Source organism: Nicotiana attenuata, unplaced genomic scaffold (assembly GCF_001879085.1).
Source record: "Nicotiana attenuata strain UT unplaced genomic scaffold, NIATTr2, whole genome shotgun sequence".
NCBI lineage: Eukaryota > Viridiplantae > Streptophyta > Magnoliopsida > Solanales > Solanaceae > Nicotiana > Nicotiana attenuata.
The window spans coordinates 45,246-68,706 of NW_017671207.1; the positions used below are offsets into that span (position 1 = coordinate 45,246).

At 40.4% G+C, this 23,461-nt stretch overlaps 1 protein-coding gene across 2 annotated transcripts; it reads right to left on the bottom strand.

Annotated features, from left to right (window-relative positions):
- Window positions 1-1,448: 1,448 nt before the first annotated feature.
- LOC109206686 (GDSL esterase/lipase 5-like) lies at window positions 1,449-23,461 on the bottom strand. 2 transcript variants are annotated; one of them, XM_019369535.1, is made up of 6 exons: window positions 22,924-23,461; window positions 22,716-22,840; window positions 10,389-10,619; window positions 2,170-2,425; window positions 1,834-1,925; window positions 1,449-1,603 (listed from the first exon to the last, which is right to left on the bottom strand). In XM_019369535.1, exons 1-6 carry the CDS (start codon window positions 23,189-23,191, stop codon window positions 1,511-1,513), a joined length of 1,065 nt encoding a protein of 354 aa, XP_019225080.1. In that variant the 5' UTR covers window positions 23,192-23,461; the 3' UTR covers window positions 1,449-1,510. The 2 variants fall into 2 exon arrangements, with proteins under 2 accessions (XP_019225080.1, XP_019225079.1); XM_019369534.1 differs by having other exon boundaries at window positions 1,542-1,925; window positions 22,924-23,460.

Below are 23,461 nucleotides of genomic sequence, written 5' to 3' on the forward strand. Positions count from 1 at the left end.
TGGGCCGGATCGAAGATAATAGCGAGATGGGTAGATCGTGGGAAGAATGGGCTGGATCGAAGATAAGGGAGAGATGGGTAGATTGGGCCGCGTGAAATATAGGGGCCGGGTAAATAGATTGGGCCGACTGGGTAGGCAGGGTAAATAGTTTGGGGATGGGTATTAAAAGGTAAATAGTTTGGCCCTAATAGGTATAAAGTGAGATTTTCTCTATTAAAATAGATTGGGCACAACTTAAGGAGCTTGAATCTCAGTTTTGGGATGATTTGGTGAAGTTTTGAGGTGGTTTGAATTGAAAATTCGGTAAAAACTGAACATGAAAAAAATGATATGTGTATCACACTGTGTATCATTTGTGTATCACATATGTATCATATTTGTATCTATTGTGTATCACATGTATATCCATGTATACCTGTGTGTGAGATACATGCGTGATACATGTTTGATACATGTGTCGCAGAAGACTTTTTTGAACTCGATTTAATTACGAATTTTGATACAAAACCAGTCCAAATCACCTCCAATCTACCTCAAATTTTGTATATTGACTTATCTATATATTTTCAATGAATTTCAACTATACCCATTGAAAAAGTTCCTTTTTTGTTTAGATTTTTGGAATATTGTATATATATTTTTTGTATTTCATCACCTTATTTGCTACCTTATCCATAAAATTTCCTTTCCGTCTTGTATCTAGTGTTGCTAATCACGCTTAAAAATATGGAAGGTGATTTTTGCATGTGATTGTTTGAGAGAAATAACCCTATTACTTGGTTTTTCAATTTTTGTTGGCTAGTTTTGGTAAGTCTATGATTAATGGTTAGAGGTTGGTAAGTTGAGATTTATTTGGGTCATTTGTGTAAGTTTCCCTTTATTCTGTCCTGAAATTTTGAATTAAAAACTTTAACTTAAGGACATTTTGTCCTGAGAAATTAAATTGAAAAACTAAAATTCAGGACGCACTGGCTAACTCCTAAATAATAGCCCTTTAGAGTGGCTATTTGGTTTCATTTCTACGCTGGATGATAATTCCTATTTCTCACAATTTGTTGTACGGAGTATTTGTTTTTGTGATGAGCAGGAAAGAATACATCAGAGGCGGATTCAGGATTTGAAGTTTATAGAATCCTGTCGTAATCTCAAATTAATTAATAAGTATACCATAATAACTGGGTTCACAATTAGACATTTAGTAAACTTTTTAATATAAATACAGGGTCTACGCAAAAGTTACTGGCTTCCCTAGAACCCATACACTATACTCTATATACGCCCCTATACACATGTCTCCACATCCAACTTAACTGCATGAGGAAATGTCAAGATTTAAACTCTACAGGTTTAGTTTTAAGGTTCCTGTATATTTGTAAAGTTATGAGTTTTTATCTACTATTTATTATAATTTTAGTAAATTTTTACAAATAAATTTATAATTTACAAAGTGAAAATGAATCCGAGACATTAATATGGATCTGCCCCTGGGAAATAGTATATTACTACAATTTTAATAAAATAACCATAGTGGTTTACAGGAATTTCTGAATGACTTGGTCTTGCAACTCTTTTTTGATAGAAATTTGCAGGTGCCAAAAATTACCTAGAATGGAGCAAATGAAGAATTTAATAGCTCTGCTCATAGTCATAGAAATGAATGAATCTATATCCTATACTCTGTTGCATCTGAACAATATAATGATGTTAGAGGCATTGAAAGAAAGTCTTGAGGCTGGAAGCCCCATTCCACATTTCAGCTGCCATTTGCTGGTAAATAGTTTCAGTTAGATGATAGGAATCCCAAAAGACATGCTTTTTTGGGCTTTTACAAACCTCAAACTGTTTCACTGGCCTTTTTCCTCCACAGCTATATATTCCTCTAAATCTCCCTGTGCCACAACACGCCTTTTTCCCTTCCTTAAAACCTACATGAATACGAATTAGAATTCAACACTTGTCTTGCATTAGTTCTTAATTAAACAACTTAATCAACAGTTTAACTGATTAAAATAAAACTGATTTTATTGGTTGGTTGTTTAGAAAAAGTACTTCAAGACTACAAAAAATATTAGGAATGATATAGAAAAAACCTCAGTCAAATCAAAAGTGTTTGTAAGCTAAAATATCATATTAAGGTTTTTTTTGTATTAACCAAAAATTAGTGCATACCATATCTGGAGGGATGATTCATCCTCAGTTTCAAACTACGGTTGAAGTCATAAAGTGAGTAGGTGAATCCCTCTAATCGTTTGTGCATTCCTAAGAGAAGATTGTTAAGCTCAAGATTATGTAATCTTGCCAATTTTGAAGCTTCTTCTAAACACCCATTTTTGGTGGGAGGATTAAGCATTCTTAGACCAGGTAAACATCCCAAGTCACCCAAATTCAGAAACCCAAATTTCTTGCCTCCATTCTTGTAGATCTCCTGCATGAATATTAGTTTATGATAAATATTAGTAATTGCTAATCACGTAAAAATGATTACTAACATGTTATTACAGGTTAAACTACATTGATAAGGTAAAAAAAATATTTACACTATCAATATACTACTATTAGATAGTAGTAGTAGTATATCGAAAACAGTATCTCTGCCCTTCCAGGGTAGGGTTAAGGCTGCGTAAATCCTACCCTCTATATAGGTCAAAATCTGACCATAGTGGTCGACCAAGCTGGGATCTCGCCCAGGTGACGGAATAGCGAAGAACACCACGACCAATCTCAGGTCAAATCATCAACAGCGTATGCCAAGACAGAACCGCATTCGAATAATGACGAAAAGGACCGTCGCGGGAAAGCATGTTGGTCAAAGACCATTGAATAAAAGCTTCAGGAACTATATATAGAGGAAAAAAGCACTAATGAGGGGGATTTTTGGCTCTCGAGTAGAAACAAGAAGAATATGAAGGGAAAAGGAGATTTTTGAGGAGAGGGTTTTACCTTACTCTTCCACTCTACTCCTCTCACGATCCTTTTGTTTAGAATGTAAATCCATTTTCTTCATATCGGAGATAAAATTATGACATCAATAAACCTGATATTTATCTATCCATCGTTATTTTCTGCTATGTGTGTTTGGATCCGAAGCTTATTATGCTTGGCTAAGATTTACCTTCTTTATCATTGATAGTTGGATTTGGCAAAGGAATTTCAAAACTTTTTTACTCAAACAATTTGGCGCCGTCTGTGGGGATTTCTTAGCCAAATTCTTTAGTTTCCTTCAGATCCAAAACCGGTGAAATATAGTCACCCACCAAGAGTGGTAAGTGAACCTCACATGCTAATCCAGAGCAGGCTGCTACACAAAAGCAGAAGTTACAACCAATATCAACGCAAAGCCCACACACGAGAGGCCGACACCTGTTGCGCAATCCTATAGAAGAATGGGCACATCCCGTCCTACTCTCACCCCCCACACATCGGATGATCCACGAACAAAGTACAACATGTCTCCCTTGTTATTGGTACGAATCAGACGAGATCGAATTGGGACTCGATTTCTGCACCGCAGTAATTAAGGCGAACCCAACCCGCGTGGAGCTAGGACACCTTTTAAAAAAGGAAGGAAAGCTGAACATGGCCACCGAATCTAAAATCCACTATTCCATCACCATTTAAACGCCAGGTAGAGCGAGCAACGCTATAAGCCTACCCTCGCTCACCGACTTGTTGGATCGAGGTAAGGAAAATCTTATTTTAGTTTACCCTCCGTTGTTTTCTTAGACAGGAACACCAGCGCCACACGGGCAAGCAAGCAAAGGAGCATCCCAACTAGAGATAAAGAAAGGAAAACTACTGCAAAATAACTGGAATGTCGCCCGTCTCAAACACTTCAACCTCTAGGGGGTATGAGCTCAAACTCCATAGAAGCAACACAAAAAACACTCACGGAGTTCTAGACAGAAACATATATTTTCAGAGTGTAACATTCGAGTTTCTCTATCTCATTTTGCTTCGTATAAGGAGTACTTGGTTGGGTTTCTCTCTCTCTCTCTCTCTCTCTCTCTCTCTCTCTCTCTCTCTCTCTCTCTCTCTCTCTCTTTCCCTCTCCCGACTCCAACATTGGGGACGATGATGAAGAAGAAGAAGAAATAATAAAAGATTAACAAAGTCGCAACAAAAATCAACCTCTGGGAAATGACGCCCCTCAAGTCGCATTCCCTTTTCCCTCACCCGGGTTTTGTCCCAATCGGGTTCCCGGGGAGGTTTTTAACGAGGCGATGAGGGGGATATCTCCATATTAAAGGGGTAATTCATCGCCCCGCCTATCGACAAGCTCTCCAGGCCGAACGATGAAGGGACTAGATACATGAAAATTCAAATATATGCATGAAACGAACGGATATGATACCCAGTTAGCGAAACGGCAACGTTTTATACTCCTTGTCATCATACTCTCCAATGCAAACAAAATTAAGCAAACTGGGACTCACCCAAGAAACGCAAAAATTAAGCAAACTGGGACTCACCCAGGAAACGTAGAGGTTAAGCAAAACTGGGACACCCCAGAGGACACCCGAAACTCTTCAAAAAAAAAGAAAGAAAAAAGAAGGCAAAATCGAGTACGCTAAGATTAGCTCCGATGTCTACGGACAGTATGGTAGCCTATGATTCGCCAAAGTCTGACAATGACACGATGGGTTAACATTCCGACACCAGCTCGGAATAACACCCCTACGGCCAAGGGCCATCGCCTAAAAGAAGAGTTCAACCTCGCTCGAATCATTCAATATTCAACCTCGTTTGAATTACGACAGGTTAACATTTCGACATAATAACACCCCTACGGCCAAGGGCCATCGCCAAAAAGAATAGCTTGACCTTGCTCGAATTAATCAATATTCGACCTCGTTCAAATTACGACGGGTTAACATTTCGACATCAGCTCGAAATAACACCCTTACGGCCAAGGGCCATCGCCAAAAAGAAGAGCTCGACCTCGCTCGAATCATTCAATATTCGACCTCGTTCGAATTACGATGGGTTAACATTCCGACACCAGCTCGGAATAACACCCCTACGGCCAAGGGCCATCGCCAAACAAAAGAAGAGCTCGACCTCGCTTGAATCATTCAATATTAGACCTCGTTCGAGTTACGACGGGTTAACGTTCTGACACCAGCTCGGAATAACACCCCTACGGTCAAGGGCCATCGCTAAAAAGAAGAGTTCAACCTCGCTCGAATCATTCAATATTCGACCTCGTTCGAATTACGACGGGTTAACATTTCGATATCAGCTCGAAATAACACCCCTACGGCCAAGGGCCATCGCCAAAAAGAAGAGCTCGACCTCGCTCGAATCATTCAACATTCGACCTCGTTCGAATTACGACGGGTTAAGATTTCGACATTAGCTCGAAATAACACCCCTATGGCCAAGGGCCATTGCCAAAAAGAAGAGCTCGACCTCGCTCAAATCATTCAATATTCAACCTCGTTCGAATTACGACGGGTTAATATTTCGACATCAGCTTGAAATAACACCCCTACGGCCAAGGGCCATCGCCAAAAAGAAGAGCTCGACCTCGCTCGAATCATTCAATATTCGACCTCGCTCGAATTACGACGGGTTATCATTCCGATACCAGCTCGGAATAACACCCCTACAGCCAAGGGCCATCGCCAAACAAAAAAAGAGTTCAGCCTCGCTCGTATCATTCAATATTCGACCTCGTTCGAATTACGACGGGTTAACATTTCGACATCAGCTCGAAATAACACCCCTACGGCCAAGGGCCATGGCCAAAAAGAAGAGCTCGACCTTGCTCGAATCATTTAATATTCGATCTCGCTCGAATCATAACGGGTTAACATTTCGACACTAGCTCGAAATAACACCCCTACGACCAAAGGTTCTCGCCAAATGAAAAATTTGGCCTCGCTCGAATCGTTCAGTATTCGATCTCTCGAACTACAACGGGTTAGCATTCCGACATCAGCTCGAAATGACATCCCTACGGCAAAAAGGCCATCGCAGAAGGGAAAAGTTCGACCTCGCTCGAACTCAATAACGCCATTGCAGCTACCGGTCGTCGTCCACCATTTTTTCCCCTACTTACTAAAAAAATTGATCTCGCTACAAACTCCAAGATCGACCGCGCTCGAACATAAAAAAATAAGACTTCGCCCGAATCAACAACAGTTTGATCCCACTCAAATGACTCGAGACTGACTTTATCCAAAACAACGAGTCCGAATATAACCTCGTTTGAGTCAAGGGTGAATCAGCTTAAAGCAATAAGTCACAAGTCTACCTCGCCCAAATAGGCGAATCCAATGAGACTCCATCCGGACTCACACGACGAAATATACTCGGTCAGGATAAAATTGGTTTTCCTGAAAAGTTAGGAGTTCACCAGACGGAAATCTGAAAGTTTACGCCAAATATATGTAAAGCAAAAGGAAGGGAGAGAAATACAAAGGACGTACAACGACGAAAACCCCTTTTATTTAGACAGTTGCGCAAATGGCCACAGATTACACACGGCTAAAAACCGGTCCAGTACAGAAAATACAAAAAAAATGAAGATAAAAACTTTTTTACTCGGCGTCATCACCACCGTCCTCCTCATCACCATCTCCAGGAAACCCCTCGTCAGCATCAACACCCTCGCCGGCCTCCGGTGTCGCAATATCGCAGCCACAGTTAACACGAGCCTCTCGGGCCTTCGCCCGAGCTCCTTCATAAGCGGCCTCAGAAACATTGCCCGCTTCCCAAAAACTCTTGTGTATGTCCCGCTGGGTCGGAATGGACCCAGAGCTTGTGCAAATGGCGAGGAGCAGCGGCGAAAGCAGATTCAACTTGGGCCAATAATTGCGCCTTTTCGGCCTCAAGGACAACGACCCGATCTTGCAACATTGAAGCTTCCCGGTCAATTTGCCAATACGCTCTTCGAGCCTCGCCTCCCTGAGCGTAGCCGCCGCCCTCTCAGACTCCTACTCGGATTGAAGGACGCGGATATTGTCCTCTAAAGCCGCCTCCCTCGCCGAAGCTGACGCCCAGGCACTCTCGGCACTCTCCAACTCGGAGACCTTTTTCTCCAATTCGGTTAATTTCCCCATCCACTCCGCACTCAAAGCCTCGATTCTGATGGCATTGTGATCCAATTCGGACTGCAATGACAACACCTTTGCCTGAAGATGTTCACACTCTGCGGCGACCCCTTTTCCCAACCCACGTTCCTCGTCCCTCACACGAAGCAGCTCCTCGAGCTCGCTATTCTTGCGAATAGCCTGCATCAGCTCCTGATCCCTCTTTTCCAGTTCCTCGCCGAGAGATTGATTACCGGTGTTCACCCTGAGCCGTTCGTGCATCTCACGGCACTTGTTGCCGTAGCGCCGATACTTCTCCAACATTGTCAGAAAATTTTTGGCCCGAATGTCGGCCCTGCGAGCACTTTCAATCTCCACCATGTACATTTGAAAGCCCAAATAGAAAAGAGAGAAAGACGGAAGTCAAGGTCGCCAAAGATAAAAGGAACACAAAAAGAAAGAGGAGAAACTTACTCTCAAGCCCATAGCGGCCATTTCATGCATCAAATCAACGTCACGGATGCCCCAAAGAGCCTCACACTCTGCGGCAGAGCACAAAAGGTCAAACTGCGGTACCAAGTCCTCCGTGTCCCCCAGAAGGTTAATCTCCGAGGGGATCTCAAGAATACTGGAAGGACCTCCCGCCTTTACCACCGTACGAGTAAGGCCTTCCTCGAACATCTTAACATCATCAGGATCCAGATCGGATTCAGACTCGTAGTCATTGACCATGACACCCTTTCCCCTTTCTGCGGGCGAAGAAGAAGCATGACCCGATCCGGAAGACGATGTCCCGCCCAAAGTGGCAACGGCGGCCTCGGGATCCCGACTCCCTATCGTAGTAGTCCGCTGATCGATCACAGTAGTCGAAGCCTCTACCGTCGAGTTGGTCAAGATCACTGGGTTTACCTCTGCGGACGGGTTTATATCACCCCCCATTTCAGACACCGTCGAGGAAAGGTCACCCTCTGGACATAGTGCAGCTGAAGGAGCCATTTCGGACTCCACTCATCGTCTCTTCGACGGACCTTCCCCGTCCTCAGCACGGGAAGACTCACCCGTTGAGCGGGCAGTAGGAGCCGGAGTCCCAGATCGGGGAACAATTTCCATGCATATAACACCGGTCGTAGGTTCAACTTGAGTAGCCCTCGCTATAGGCTGGGCAATAGACCTTGGTGCAGACCGAGCAGAAGACATTGGCTGACGGAATGCAAGCGGAGGAGCCCTCGCCCTTCGCACTCTCCCTGATAACGGTAATGGTCGTATAAGCAACGAGGTCAAAATTGCAAGGCAAAAAAAAAAGGGCAAGTCTACTTACCAGTAAGGGGCTTACGTCCATATTTCTCATAGAAGGACGCCCATTCGCGAACTCCCGCCGTATGAGGAAGAATGGAATTCACCCATTCGCAGATATCGTCAACAGGCGGAATAGGTAGTCTCGCAGCTGCAAAAGTAAAAATGATTTAATACTGCCCAAATAACAGCGGTCGACTATCATTCCGACAGAAGATACAAAAACTTACGTGCGAAGTTCCACCTCTCAGGGAACCCTGCAGAGTTCGTCACAAGGTGCTCGGTCCGCACATAAAAATAGTTTTCGTAGAAACGACAATTTGCTCTATCGTCCATCTTCACCACCAGACTCTTCGTTCCTCGATGGCGCATGTGGATCATCGTGCCTCAAATAAGTTGAGGGGCAAAAATATTGAGCATATGCCCCAGAGTGATCTCCCGACCAGTAAGCTTCGCGAACTTGAGAAGCATGAGGAACAGTTTGTATAAGTACGGCGAAAGTTGAGCCGGACATACCTCGTAGAAACGGGAGAAATCTACCACCAAGGAAGGGAGAGGAAGCGTATATCCGACGATAAAAAGGTATGCGTAGAACGCACAGTATCCTGGGCGGTCGAAATGTATAATATCATCTCCTACCGCCGACAACATCTCAACATGATGCGGAATCCCCCACTTGGTCTTAAGCTCCGCAATCGCCGCTTCATCCATAACAGAGAAAATAGGCTCCGATTTCTCTCCAGCAGGGCTGTTGAAATCGGTCCATGGCTTCCCCGGACAGGGCAATATTTTGGCCGCTGTTGGAACCCCCTCATCCTCCACCAGCTCCACTCCTCCGGGAGCGAGAGCATCATTTTTTGGCGCCAGAACTGCGGCAAGATTATCTGCGCGTGAAGAGGTACCAGCCATTTATCTCGATTAAACAGAGCGAATGAACAAGGGGAAGTAAGAGAGAAGACGGTGATGTCAATTTCTGACTAACAGGAGAGTGAATTGAAAATTCGAAGTATCGCAGAAGATAAAGACTCGTAAAACTCTTTTGATAAATCGAAAAAGTGTGCCAATAGAATGGTGCTTTCCCCTATTTATCGGAACATAAATGCCCCAAGCGGAAAACCCAAGAGTCGCCAATCGAAACTGATAGGGCATGAGGAACGGTTCAATCCACAAGAAACTTGTGTCATAATGATAGTAACTACAAATGACGTTTTAAATCAACATAACTGTTCAACTCCGAACGGATGCGACGATCCAGAGGCATCATTGAAGCGTTGCGCCATCGCCTCGATCCAAAAAAAAAATCTCGTTCAAGGCGTAAAGCAGTTAGATTTCTCCTAGCCTTCGAATCGACAGAATCCGACCGTCGAGCCCTCTAAGGGACGACCTCGACGAACGGAGGGACTAACTGTATAGGTCAAAATATGACCATAGTGGTCGACCAAGCTGGGATCTCGCCCAGGTGACGGAACAGCGAAGAACACCACGACCAATCTTAGGTCAAATCATCAACAACGTATGTCAAGAGAGAACCGCATTCGAATAATGACGAAAAGGACCGTCGCGGGAAAGCATGTTGGTCAAAGACCATTGAATAAAAGCTTCAGGAACTATATATAGAGGAAGAAAGCACTAATGAGGGGGGATTTTTGGCTCTCGAGTAGAAACAAGAAGAATATGAAGGGAAAAGGAGATTTTTGAGGAAAGGGTTTTACCTTACTCTTCCACTCTACTCCTCTCAGGATCCTTTTTGTTTAGAATGTAAATCCATTTTCTTCATATCGCAGATAAAATTATGACATCAATAAATTTGATATTTTTCTATCCATCGTTATTTTCTGCTATGTGTGTTTGAATCCGAAGCTTATTATGCTTGGCTAAGATTTACTTTCTTTATCATTGATAATTGAATTAGGCAAAGGAGTTTCAAAACTTTTTTGCTCAAACACTCTCCCAGACCCCACTTGTGGGTTATATTGATCTTTTGTTGTCGATGTTGTTTGTAATATACTACTAAGTACTCTTATTAGATAATGAAGTTTTGGGTGCAAGTTGTTTGCTTACTTGTACCACTGAAGTCAAGTTGCCAATGACCATTTGTACGTATTGGGAAGGAGAATATGCAGCTAGGACTGTGGAATTGGTCAAAAAGGGACTTAAGTAGTCATTGGTCCCAATGCCAATCAAGTAAACAGCACTTCTCAATATGTTGTCCGATTTTGAATAGCCCAACTTGCTTCTTAACGAAGTTTTCAGCTTCTTGAAGTTGTTTAACTGTGTCTTCAAATCAATCACCTGAAGAATGACGAATATTAGAATGCCGACATACAACAAAAAACAAAACACGACTGTAGCAGTAAGCATTCTTGGTGTGTAGGGGCCTGATTATTGTACAATTTTCCAGTTGTGTGGATGTGCCGAAAGTCCAAGATTGCAGCTTTTTCTTTTTTGGGCCTGGCTTGTGGCATGTGGCCTGATTGATAGACTAGACAATAGATACCATAGGAAAAGAGCAGCCCGATGCACTAAGCTCCCGCTATGCGCGGGGTTCGGGGAAGAGCCGGACCACAAGGGTCTATCGTATGCAGTCTTACCTTGCATTTCTGCAAGAATCTGTTTCCACGGCTCGAACACGTGACCTTCTGATCACATATCAGTAATTTTATCAGTTACGCCAAGACTCCCCTCCCGATAGACCCCATAGGAAGAGGGTAGAAATAGGGTCCAGCTGACCATTTTTGGCTCTGTAATCTAAAAATAGTCATTATCATTGTAGTTTTAAATTTTATTTCCACTACAATATCTAGAGTTTCAACTATGAAATTTAAAATTCCAAAATAATGTCCATTTTTTCACTTACAAGCTGAAAAGTGGCTATTTATGAATTTTACCTTGAAAAGTGGTATCTATGGTCTGTGCTGATTGTCACAGAACCCCCGCTTTAACGTAAAGTAAAGGTAACTTGCAGTATCTAATGGCCTACAACGGCTTCTATATATGCACGATTTTAGTTCCACCGCACTATTTATACTTTTAAAGCACCTTGGACTCATACAGATTCCTGACTTATAACATATTTTTCATCTTCATATATTTTAAGAGAGAAGGGCAGTCTTGACGTAACTGGTAAAGTTGCTGCGATGCTGCTGTGTAAAGTTGCTGGCATTACACGTGGAATGTTAGTATGCTGATAAAGCACGACGCATGGAATAGCGACAAGTGGCATTCTCAATTAATAGAATTAATTGAGAGAGGCAGGCACGGGAGAAACACCCACGAGACGGTATAGAGAAGAGAATTGGTCCTAACAATTGATAAAGAAGAAACGAGGACGGAATGAATGAAAATCAAAAAGAAGGAAAGATACATGAACTGGAAATAAATAAGGAAGGGAAATCGGAATAGTTATAGGGCATTTATAGCAATAAATACGCCAGTTATAACTATCTGTGATAATTGGCAATCTATACCATTAATGCCCATAATAAACCCAAATTATGTGAGAAAACCGTTATGATTGTACACTCATATATAAGGATACATAATTTTATTTGTAAGGACCAGATTGGAAGTACTATTGAAATATACTCTTTATTTCTTTGCTTTATCGAAACTCTCAGCCTTGATTTTATAAATTGTCCATCTAGTTATTCTTATTTCTTTTAGTATATTTTCTCCACCATTCTTATTGTTTTCCTTAAATAACATTGTGGAAGTGAAGTAAAACCTGGTTATCAGTAGCCCGTTTTTCTTCTAAATTTAGACTGGCCGACAAATCGACTTTTTTGGTTAAACAAGTTGGTTCCGTTACCAAGAATCTGATAATCTTTTCACTTTCCAAATTCTCTTTCTGACAACCAACTATGTCAACTGTCAACGAAAATAACCAGCTAAACCCACAGGAGGGGCAACTCCACCACTCCCTTCTCCATAAGGATCTTCTCAACAGTCCCCTGAGCGTAACACGTGGATGATCATCACGGGGACGAGCAGACTATCGAACAAGACGCTTTAAAACAAATGATCGCAGAACACGTGAACAGTGCTCTTCAAGCCTTTGTTAGGGGATTGCCAACTGCGTCGCAAACTCCTTCTCCAAACAATACCACAACCCTGGAAAACCCACGCTCGGGGTTCGCCAATTCTGGAAGCGGAGGAACTCCCAATGAATCTCGTGATGCAAGGTCAGGTACACCAAATAATTCTGATTTACAAAGTTTGGTACTAACTTTGCAGAAACAGCTGAAAGAACAAAATGATCGCATTGAACAAATACATACCTCCCGTAATTAAAGGAGTAGATATTGATAAATATTCACAACAGCCCTGGAAGCCAAGTGCAACACCTTTGCCGATTCCTTAGAAGTTTAAAATGCCTGATATTGCAAAATATGATGGAACAACTGACCCTCGAGATCACGTAACCGCGTTTACAATTGGCGTGAAAGGCAACGATTTAACCAAATAGGAAATCGAATCAGTTTTGGTTAAAAAATTTGGTGAAACACTCACGAAAGGAGCATTAACATGGTATTCTCTCTTTTCTGTAAATTCTATTGATACCTTTGCTGAGCTTGCAGATTCATTATAAAAGCACATCCGGGAGCTCAAAAAGTTAAAGAAAAGAATGGAAGACATCTTTAAGGTAAAACAAGAAAATGCAGAATTACTTAGGGAGTTTGTGGATAGACTCCAATGGGAAACTTACTATCTGAATCAAGATCAAGACAAAAAGATGCGGGTTCTTCATCTAGATTCAGAAAGAAACGGGATGCACGAGGTGATAACTCCAGCATACATGTGAGAATTGAAGATTACAGTTTTAATGTCAGTACCTCCGAGTTGGTGGCTATTTTAAGAGGTATGGGAGATAAGGTGCTGTGGCCTAAAGAAATGAGATCAGACCCGAGCAAAAGAAATTCAGATTATTGGTGTGAATTTCACAACGATCATGGCCATAGAACAACAAATTGCAGGTTATTACAAGGAGTGGTCGAGCATTTGTTGAAGAAAGGTTATCTAAATGACCTGTTCAGCAAGAAAGGTAGACAATCATATATGATGAACAGACAAGAACCCCTAAAACCCCCGTCTCCAAAAAGAACAGTTAACGTAATAACTGGGGGAGACGAGGTCAATTGTGTGACTTATACAGCAGCAAAGAAGACGTCAAAAATCATAGTTACTCATGGGAAGCGTATACGCCAAGTCTTGGAAGGAGACAATATAACATTTGATGACGAAGATGCGGACGACTTGATGATTCCGCACAATGACGCACCGGTAATATCTTTACTTATACACGATACTAATGTAAAACGAGTATTGATCCAGGTAGTTTCGTGAATATCATTTTACTAAGAGTGGTGGATGAAATGCAAGCTAACGACAAGGTGATACCAAAAGCACGGTCTTTGTCTGGGTTTGATAATTCAAGTGTTATCACGAAAGGAGAAGTAGTGCTTGCTACGTTTGCAGAAGGGGTTAACAAGGACACAAAGTTTCAAGTGGTAGATGTAGATATGGCTTATAATATAATCTTGGGAAGACCATGGATTCATGATATGGATGTTGTACCGTCCATATCGCATCAAGTTATCAAATTTTCTTTACAGTAGGGGATTCGTCAAATCCGTGGAGATCAACAAGCTTCCAAAAGTATAATTCAGTGGTGGCTACCAGCACGGTAAATGATGTTGCAGGCGAGAAATAGTAGTTACATAATTCAGTTGAGGATGCCGTAATACAAACCTCAACTGAAGGCATTCCAGGACAAACTGATGTTGATTCAAGACCCGATGTTATTCAAGATCAAGAAGAAAATGAAAACATTAAGACAACTACCGAAGAACTCGAAGCGGTGGTGCTATTTAAACACTAGCCAGACAGAAAAGTTCACATCGGAGCAAACCTGAGCACAGAAATGAAAGGTAAGTTAATTGAATTTTTGAAATCTAATGCAAATTGCTTTGCTTGATTGCATTTAGATATGACAGGTATACTACCGGAGGCGATGACCCACAAATTGAATGAGGACCCATCATATCCACCTGTCAAGCAAAAGAAGATGAAGCAGGGATACTTCAAAAATCAAGTAATCCAAGATGAGGTACAGAAGCTTTTAAAAATTGGGTCAATACGAGAGGTAAAATATCCTAATTGGCTAGCCAATACTATGGTAGTTCCAAAAAAGAATGGGAAATGACGAGTTTGTGTAGATTATACTAATTTGAATAAAGTTTTCCCGAAAGATTCATTCCTTTACCACACATAGATCAACTGATTGATTCCACCGCAGGACATGAGCTGTTAAGTTTTTTTGATGCATACTCAAGATATAACCAAATAAAGATGGAGCCTTTAGATGAAGAAAAAACTTCATTTATTACAGACATGGGGACTTACTGTTACAAAGTCATGCCATTTGGTCTAAAAAATACTGGAGCCACGTAACAAAGATTGGTAACTAAAATATTTCAAGAACATCTGGGAAAGACTATGGAAGTCAACATTGACGATATGCTAGTCAAATCGGCACTAGCAGGAGATCATTTTCAACATCTATCAGACACTTTTCAGATTCTCCACAAATACAATATGAAGCTAAATCCAGAAAAATATGCTTTTAGTGTAGCTTCAGATAAGTTTTTTGGTTTTCTTGTTTCTAACAGGGGAATTGAAGTAAATCTTGCACAATCAAAGCTATCGAGGAAATATCGGATGTACTCACAAGCAAAAAAGAAGTGCAGAGGTTAACAGGAAGAATAAAAACCCTGGGGAGATTTATTTCAAAATCATTGAAAGGAGTTTTAAATTCTTTTCCGTATTGAAAAAGCAGAATTAATTTGAATGGACTGATGAATGCCAACGAGCCCTCAAGGACCTAAAATCGTATTTGTCAAATCCGCCTTTGCTAGCCAAACCAAAAGACAGAGAAAAACTACTTATCTACCTTGCTGTGTCAGAAGTGGCGGTAAGTGTGGTGCTGGTACAAGGGGATAAAGGTAAACAATCTCCAATATGTTATGTTAGTAAATCTTTGTTAGATGCTGAGAGGCGATATCCTCATCTAGAAAAGCTTGCTTTAGCATTAATTATGACATCTAGAAAGTTGAGACCTTATTTTCAATGTCATCCTATCTATGTAATAACGGTAGGTTAGCTAAGTGGGCAATAGAACTTAGTGAGTATGATATCATATATCAGCCCAGAACTGCTTAGCAGATTTCGTAGAAGATTTCAGCATAAATTTAATTCCTGAAGCAGAAAAAGAATTAGAGGTATTTATCTGATCTACTCCGGGAACTTGAATTTTATTTACTAATGGTTCCTCGAATGTTAGCTTAGGCATTGTTTTAATTTCGCCTTCAGGGGAAGTCATAAGACAAGCAATAAAATATTATCCCATCACTAACAATGAAGCAGAATACGAAGCTGTGATTGCAGGTTTGGAATTAGCATGAGAACTTGGTATAGAACAGATTGTCATCAAAAGCGACTCGCAGCTAGTAGTTAACCAAATGCAGGGGACTTACATAGCGAGAGAGGCACGAATGCAACAATACCTGGAAAAGGTACGGGAATTAGTCAGATAATTTCAATTGTGGAAGGCTGTTCAAATACCCAGGGAGGAGAATGCAGAAGCAGATGCGTTGGCCAATCTCACGTCTGTACGGAGATAACCAATGCAGAAAACGCTATTGTTATACATTTGTTTCATTCGACACTCGACCAAGACAAGAACGAGGTAAATTTTAATAATTTAACTTGGGATTGGAGGAACGAGTTTGTCAACTTTTTGCATTACGAATTCTTACCTGAAGACAAGAAGAAGTCACAGATACTTCGCCAAAAAGGAACCCCTATTGCTTAATCGTGGAAACTTATACCGAAAGATGTTTGGTGGACCTTTAGCACGGTGCCTTGGTTCTTCACAAACAGAATATGTGACGAGGGAAGTACATGAGGGACACTGTGGCAATCATGCTGGGGGAAGATCATTGGTAAAGACTTTAATAAGAGCGAGATACTATTGGCCAAAAATGGAGGAGGAAGCATAAAACTTTGTAGCCATGTGCGATAAATGTCAACGATATGCCAATAACATGTATCGCCAGTAGAATTGTTACATTCAGTTATCTCGCCATGGCCTTTCATGAAGTGGGGCATGGATATCGTAGGTCCATTACCTCAAGCTAAAGGAAAGATATGATTTTATTAGTTTTAACGGATTATTTTTCAAAATGGGTAGAAGCAGGAGCTTTCAAACAGGTGCGAAAAAAGAAGTCGGGTACTTTATTTGGCGAAACATTATCTGTCATTTTGGAGTTCCAAAGAAAATTGTGTGTGACAATGGCCCACAATTCATAGGAATGAAAATCACAGAGTTCTTTCAAAGTTGACAAATTAAACGGATTACATCTGCGCCTTACCATCCTGTAGCCAATGGGCAAGATGAGTCAATAAACAAAGTTATTATTAATAATTTGAAGAAAAAACTAGAGGAATCAAAAGGCAAGTGGCCAGAAGTGTTACTAGGAGTATTATGGGCTTATCAAACAACAGCAAAAACAAGTACGGGTGAGACTCCATTTTCACTAGTCTATGGCACTGAAGCCCTAATTCCAGTGGAAATAGGTGAACCAAGTACGAGATAAACACATGCTACCGAGGAATGAAATGAAGATGATATGCAAATGAATCTGGATTTATTAGAGGAAATGAGAGAAACAATGCTAATAAGGATGGTCGGCTCAAAAACAGATGATTGAGCGATATTACAATAGGAAAGCAAATCTGAGGTACTTCAAGATTGGCGACTACGTCCTCAAAAAGGTGTTTCGGTCGACAAAAACGGCTAATGCGAAAAAGTTAAGTCCAAATTGGGAAGGCCCTTATAGGGTTCGAGGCATTGCTGGAAAAGGAGCATATGAGTTGGAGACCATGGATGGCAGTATATTACCATCAAATTGGAACGCTGTTCATTTGAAGAAGTATTACTTCTAGACAAAGGAAGTACTCATGGTCAGGTATCACTGTTATATAATTATACTTTGTTCTTTTGAATTTTACTAATAATTTTAGATGATAGGCAAAAAGCTAGCATGTATCAAATGATGATATTAGACCCGAAAGACACGCGGAATACCGAATTATTCCGGTCTAGGTTACAACCTTTCTGATGAAAAGAAGGGGTTAAGCAGTCATCATCTAAATGTATATCTCCGAGTCTCATGTGTATTTTCCTTTTCAGGGAATGGACCAAAAAGAAGGAGCTATTCAGTGTTCGAGAGTTCATACTTCAAAGCTCTGACACTGGGGCGACTATACATATAGAAAGAAGCAAATGAGCCAAAAATCAAGCCTGAATCAAAAACCTTGAAGCAACCTTGAGAAGGTGTAAACTCGCAAGAAGGATACAAGATACATCCAAGTTCCTACGAGCTTTTAGGTTAATGCCAAAATTTAGTCACGGGATAAAAACCCGATTTTGTATCTGAAAATCTGCTACAAAGAAAGCAGTTGTGAAAGTACTGTACGAATAATAAAGAAAATCATATACCAAATTTATTTGAAAGTTCAAAGGATGAAACTTCCTCAAATTGTTTCCTTTTGGTCTATTTCGTCTTTCATATATTTACTCCAATATGAAGATGAGACGTTATCTTCATCAGTGTCGCTTACATAAAAGGGACCTCTTTTATAAAAACCCGTATTTATAAAAATCACGGATTATTAGAGCATTTAAAAAATATGTAAGCTCAAATATCAAAGAGCAAAATAAAATCTCAAAATCAAAGAACAAAATAAACGGTAAAAGTAACCGAAAAAATATATATTAAAATTTGGGGGAAACAAAGGTACTTGTTTGTCATTAAACCCCAAAATAAGATAGGGGAAACCAAAAAAAAACATTCCAAGAAAAGCAACAAACTTCCCAAAAGTTGAACAAACATGAAAGCAAGAAAAAACTAAGGGGCATCATCTGCGGGATCATCATCAACGCGAGAAGAAGGATTGGCTTGGGAAGAAGAGGCTTGAACATCAGCTTCACCAGGAACAAGTCCATTTCCATCACCCTTGGGACCTTCATCTTCAGGTGAAGAAAAGCTTTGACGTTGCTGAGTTTTATCAATTGCTTCTTTAGCTTTAACAATCTCAGCATTAAGGTTAAAACCCTCCTGTTTGTCTTCTATTAGAGTCTCAAGGCGAGTGCTTAAGAAAGACCAACTCACATCCAATGATAGTTTGTCCTCGAGAATCGCATAGTCCTTCTCCCACTTGTCAATTTAAGCTCTCAGCTCTTCGTTTCTACTTTAGAAGCATCATAAGCTGTCTTCAAAGGAGCGAGAGGGCTTTTCAAGAACTGAATCTTATCAGTAGATTCACGGAGATCTTCTTGAGCTTGAGTAAATGTTTGAACCAATTCTCCCGCATAAACCTCTTTTTGATTAAGTAGTTTCCTTAAACTCCTTATCTCTTCAGTTGCCTTGGAAAGTTGTTCAGCAAAGGAGGACTCAAGTATATCCTTGTCCTTTCCAACTTGGCTAGAAGAAGCCTTTTCAACTGCTAATTCAGCAGCAACCACCTTCATTTGTTGCTCCAAGGCATTCTTTCTTCCACCAGAACTTCTTTCTCCAGTTATAGACCTTCAAATTGTCCCTTCCAGTTGTTAGCCTCGATGTGGAAGTCCACAACTTGCTGCTCCGCTTGAGAAATCCTTTTCATAAGCTCTGTGCCAATCTAGTTGATATGCGAAAAAGCAAGAAGATTCATGAATAAGAAAGAGAAAGGAAAGGAAGTATAAGTAAGACTGTACCTTCAAGGAAGAATGAACGATATCATTCATCCAAGTAAGTGAGCTATGGCTTTCTAACTTCTTCTTCTCTTCGGGGTTATGCAAGGGCTTTAACCGCACATCAGCTTGACCCGATTTTCTTAATAAGCTTCCACATTCAGGAACCTCAACAACAACTCTTTTCATTGTCATCCCGTTGCTCGAGGGTCCAGTCTTTGCATGGGAAGCAGCCACGGGAATAACAGATGAAGTGGAAGCAGACACGGGAGCAACGGCAGGAGAAGCAACATGTAAAGACACAAGAGAGGTAATGGAAACCGAAGCTGGAATGGTAGCAAGAGGTAATTCCTCGGAAACAGGCCCAGAAGCTTCATCACCCACGAAACCATGAGCAAACAATCTATCAACAGAACCTAGGGGAGGATCAACATCATCATCATCAGAAACCACTAAAGGATCACTCTCTGGCTCGTCCAAGAGTCTAAAAGGGACTGAACTTGTTGGAGGATCATGAGAAGGAGTAGCTTCATCATCATAAATTACGTGTCTCCTGACTCGTGGTCTTCGCACTAAAGAACCCTTCTCTATCTCTTCTTCACTCTCAGAGCCACGGGCTCCATCAGTTTTCCTTTTAAAAGAAGAAGCACTTAAAATTCTTTCCTGAGCAAGACTCATGGAAAGCCTGGTTGAGGGAACAGATGCGGGACTAATACCACGAATTGGAAACCCTAATAAAAAAAGGGGAAGATGAGAAAATCTTGAATAAAAAAGGGAGAGAAAGAAAGAAACAATAAAGGTAAAAATTACCGTGCGTCTTCACTTTCCAACCAAATTTTTGAGAAAGGTATTTCCAAGACCTCTTCTCCATAGGTGCAGCTGTCAACATCTTTTCTACCTAAGCACGGAAGTTGGGAATTTCATCAAAAACTTCCATGGATACTGAATAGTTAAGTATTTTGATTATAATGAAACCTTTTGAGATATTTCAAAAAATGAAAAAAAAAGAGAAGCTTACGTGCAAAGTTCTATTTTTCCGGGAAAGGCATATTTTTTTCGCCCACTAATCCACTAATAGGAGCAGCGACAAAACGAGCATACCAGCCACAGTCCCGATCATCTTCACGAATGACCAAAACTCTTTTACTTCTAGCCACGAGAGTAAAGACACATTCACGAAACAGCTTGGGGGAGTATAAGTGAAGCAAGTGCCGAAAAGTAAAAGGCATGGAAACCGGTTATGCTAAATAACGAAGGCATGCAACAGCCGTCCATACTATGGAACCAATCTGGTCAAGACACACATTTAGGTAACGGCAGAACTCAAGGATCACTGGATCAATAGGAGGTTTGAACCCTAAAGTAAAAGGGTAGGTATAGACGAAAAAGAAACCAGCATGGTAGGAAGTAATTCTCTGATTGGCAACAGGAACTGAAACTCAAAAATCTTGTTTCCAGTAACACTCTTTTCGAACAAGGGAAAGAAGACTAGTAGTAATCAAACTTGGGTAAAGGTGAGCAGGATTGAGGGAGGCCATAGAAGAAACTTGATTTCTTATGGTTTCACAATCAGTTACAAAGAAAAATTCTTGAGGAACAATCTCTGTAACTATGGGTTCACGCATACTATCAGTTGAATCTCTACTTCTGAAAAAAGATCTAATGGTTATAGGAGCCCTAGGCCTAGAGGAAGATGGATTAGTAGCACTACTCTGGAAAGAGGAACTACGATTAGATATTGAACCAAGAATACGAAGCCTACCACCTCTTCTACTTCTAATGGGAGCATTAGAAAGAAAAAACTCGTCAACAATCACAACCTTACGGGTATCTGGGAAAGACATGATTGGCCAAACAAATACAGAAAAAAGAAGCAGAAAAGTGTAAAGCAAGAAGAAGGTGATGAGTAGGGAAGAAGAAAGACTCCAAGAAATAAAAAAGAATAGAGCGTCATAAAGGAACCATATCTTCGTGACTGACGCGGCCGCAGAAAAATCCTAAAAAGCGCTGAGGAATTGCAGAACCAATTGGTAGAAGCCACGTGGCATGAGCATTAAATAGATGTGATGTACGTCGCATCGGTTCTGAAGGAGACATGATTATATTCGAAAAATGGCGGCAGCGAATTCCCGCCATAAAAGCTTTCCACTTCCTGAATATTCAGTAGAGAATATTCAGAAANNGGGGGGGGATTATTTGTATTGGTGGAAACATGGCATTACACGTGGAATGTTAGTATGCTGACAAAGCACGACGCGTGAAATAATGATGTAGCGACAAGTGGCATTCTCAATTAATAGAATTAATTGAGAGAGGAAGGCACAGGAGAAACACCCACGAGACGGTACAGAAAAGAGAACCGGGCCTAGCAGTTGACAAAGAAGAGTCGAGGACAGAATGAATAAAAATCAAAAAGAAGGAAAGATACATGAACCGGAAGTAAATAAGGAAGGGGAATCAGAATAGCTACAGGGTATTTATAGCAATAAATACGCCAGTTATAGCTATTTGTGATAATGGGTAATCAATACTATTAGTGCCCATAATAAACCCAAATTATGTGATAAAACCGTTTTGATTGTACACTCCTATATAAGGATACAAAATTTTATTTGTAAGGACAGATTGGAAGTACTATTTAATATACTCTTTATTTCTCTGCTTTATCGAAACTCTCAGCCTTGACTTTATAAATTGTCCATCAAGTTATTCTTATTTCTTTTAGTATATTTTCTCTACTATTCTTATTGTTTTCCTTAAATAACATTGTGGAAGTGAAGTAAAACCTGGTTATTAGTAGCCCGTTTTTCTTTTAAATTTAGACTTTGACCGATAAATCTATTTTTTTGGTTAAACAAAGCCGTGGAAACAGCCTCTATAATAGACACTTGTGGTCTGGCCCTTTCTCCGATCCCCACACATAGCGGAAGCTTAGTGGACCTGACTGCTCTTTTTATATATTTTAAGAGAAGCAACCACTTGAATGAAAGGAACAAATAGAAGAATTTGATAAACGCAGTAATAGAATTTGCACCAAGCAAAGAAAGTTTATCTATCCTACTTGTTCAAAAATTTGCTTTATAAGTGAAGTTCATAGGAAAATGTAAAAGGAGGAAGTAAAAAGATGCTTCACTGTAAATTATAGTAGTATAACATAGTCTCAATATCGGGGACCAGTTTTTTTTTCATTCCTCATACTCCGACTTTGTTATCTTATCTGACAGTTGTCCGTTCAATAATGCATGCAACTGGCTAGTGATAATTCAATAACATGCAAAACATGAAGTTTTTTGAATTATATGAGGCAAGACTACACGCAATTAGAATATATTTCAACGCAATTAGCGGTAAGTTAATTATTTTCTTTTAAAGCTGAAAGAGCTTTTGCTTTTTGTGGTTAGATAAAGTACTTCATTTAGACGACCTTAATGTTACCTAACTAGCTAGCTCGCTTAAATTCTTTCGCCTAGTCATGAAACCTAGCATCTTTTTCCTTCCTCCTGCATTTTCTTATAATCATCTTTAAAAATGAAATTAATAATATGACTAATAAGATAGTACTAATTTTTAATTTTTTATAAGTCAAAAGAACGTACTGCTCCCTCGAAAGTCTCCACAAGAGATCCAGCTCCAGCCGATGCAAAGTTTGCTCCATTGTAATAATCCTGTTCATTCTGAGGCTGCAGAAAGGGTGGCGGCACTGGAATATTTGCATGTTCAGCTGTCACAAAATGAAAAAGACGCGCAGTTTTTTGTCAATTATATTCAAGCAATAATATGGATGAATTAGGAACAATTGCCTACCAATAAAATCTGAAATCAAACGGCCGTCAGAAAATCTTCCGGTAGGGGACTTGAAGTAAGATTGTCCATAGGGCCAGAAATTGGCTTGGTCAAGAGTGGAAGTATTAATGTAATTGTTGTTTCCCACATCAAAATAGGAATCCCCAAAGATGAAGAGAGCAACTCTTCTTTCTGGCCTTTTGCATTCACTGAAATGGATACTGTGTGTTTCACCCATTCCCAGATATAAAACTACTACTATGATTATTGTATCCATAGGATTTGCCATGGCTTTTAGAAACTCTAATGACACTTGAACTCTCACCAAACTTGTGATGAGTAATTAAAACAAGTAGGAACTCTTTATTTATAGCTAGCTACTAGCTACTAATTAGCTAGAAGGAGAAAAAAAACTGCGTCCATTTTTCTGAGTTTCTATGATTACCTACGCATGCAACTGTTTGATTAAACTCCTCCTCCACCCAAGCTTCCAATTTCGTGTTGACTTTAAGTTTTGTACACACAATAACTGAAAAATTGTTGTTGCAGAAAATTGACA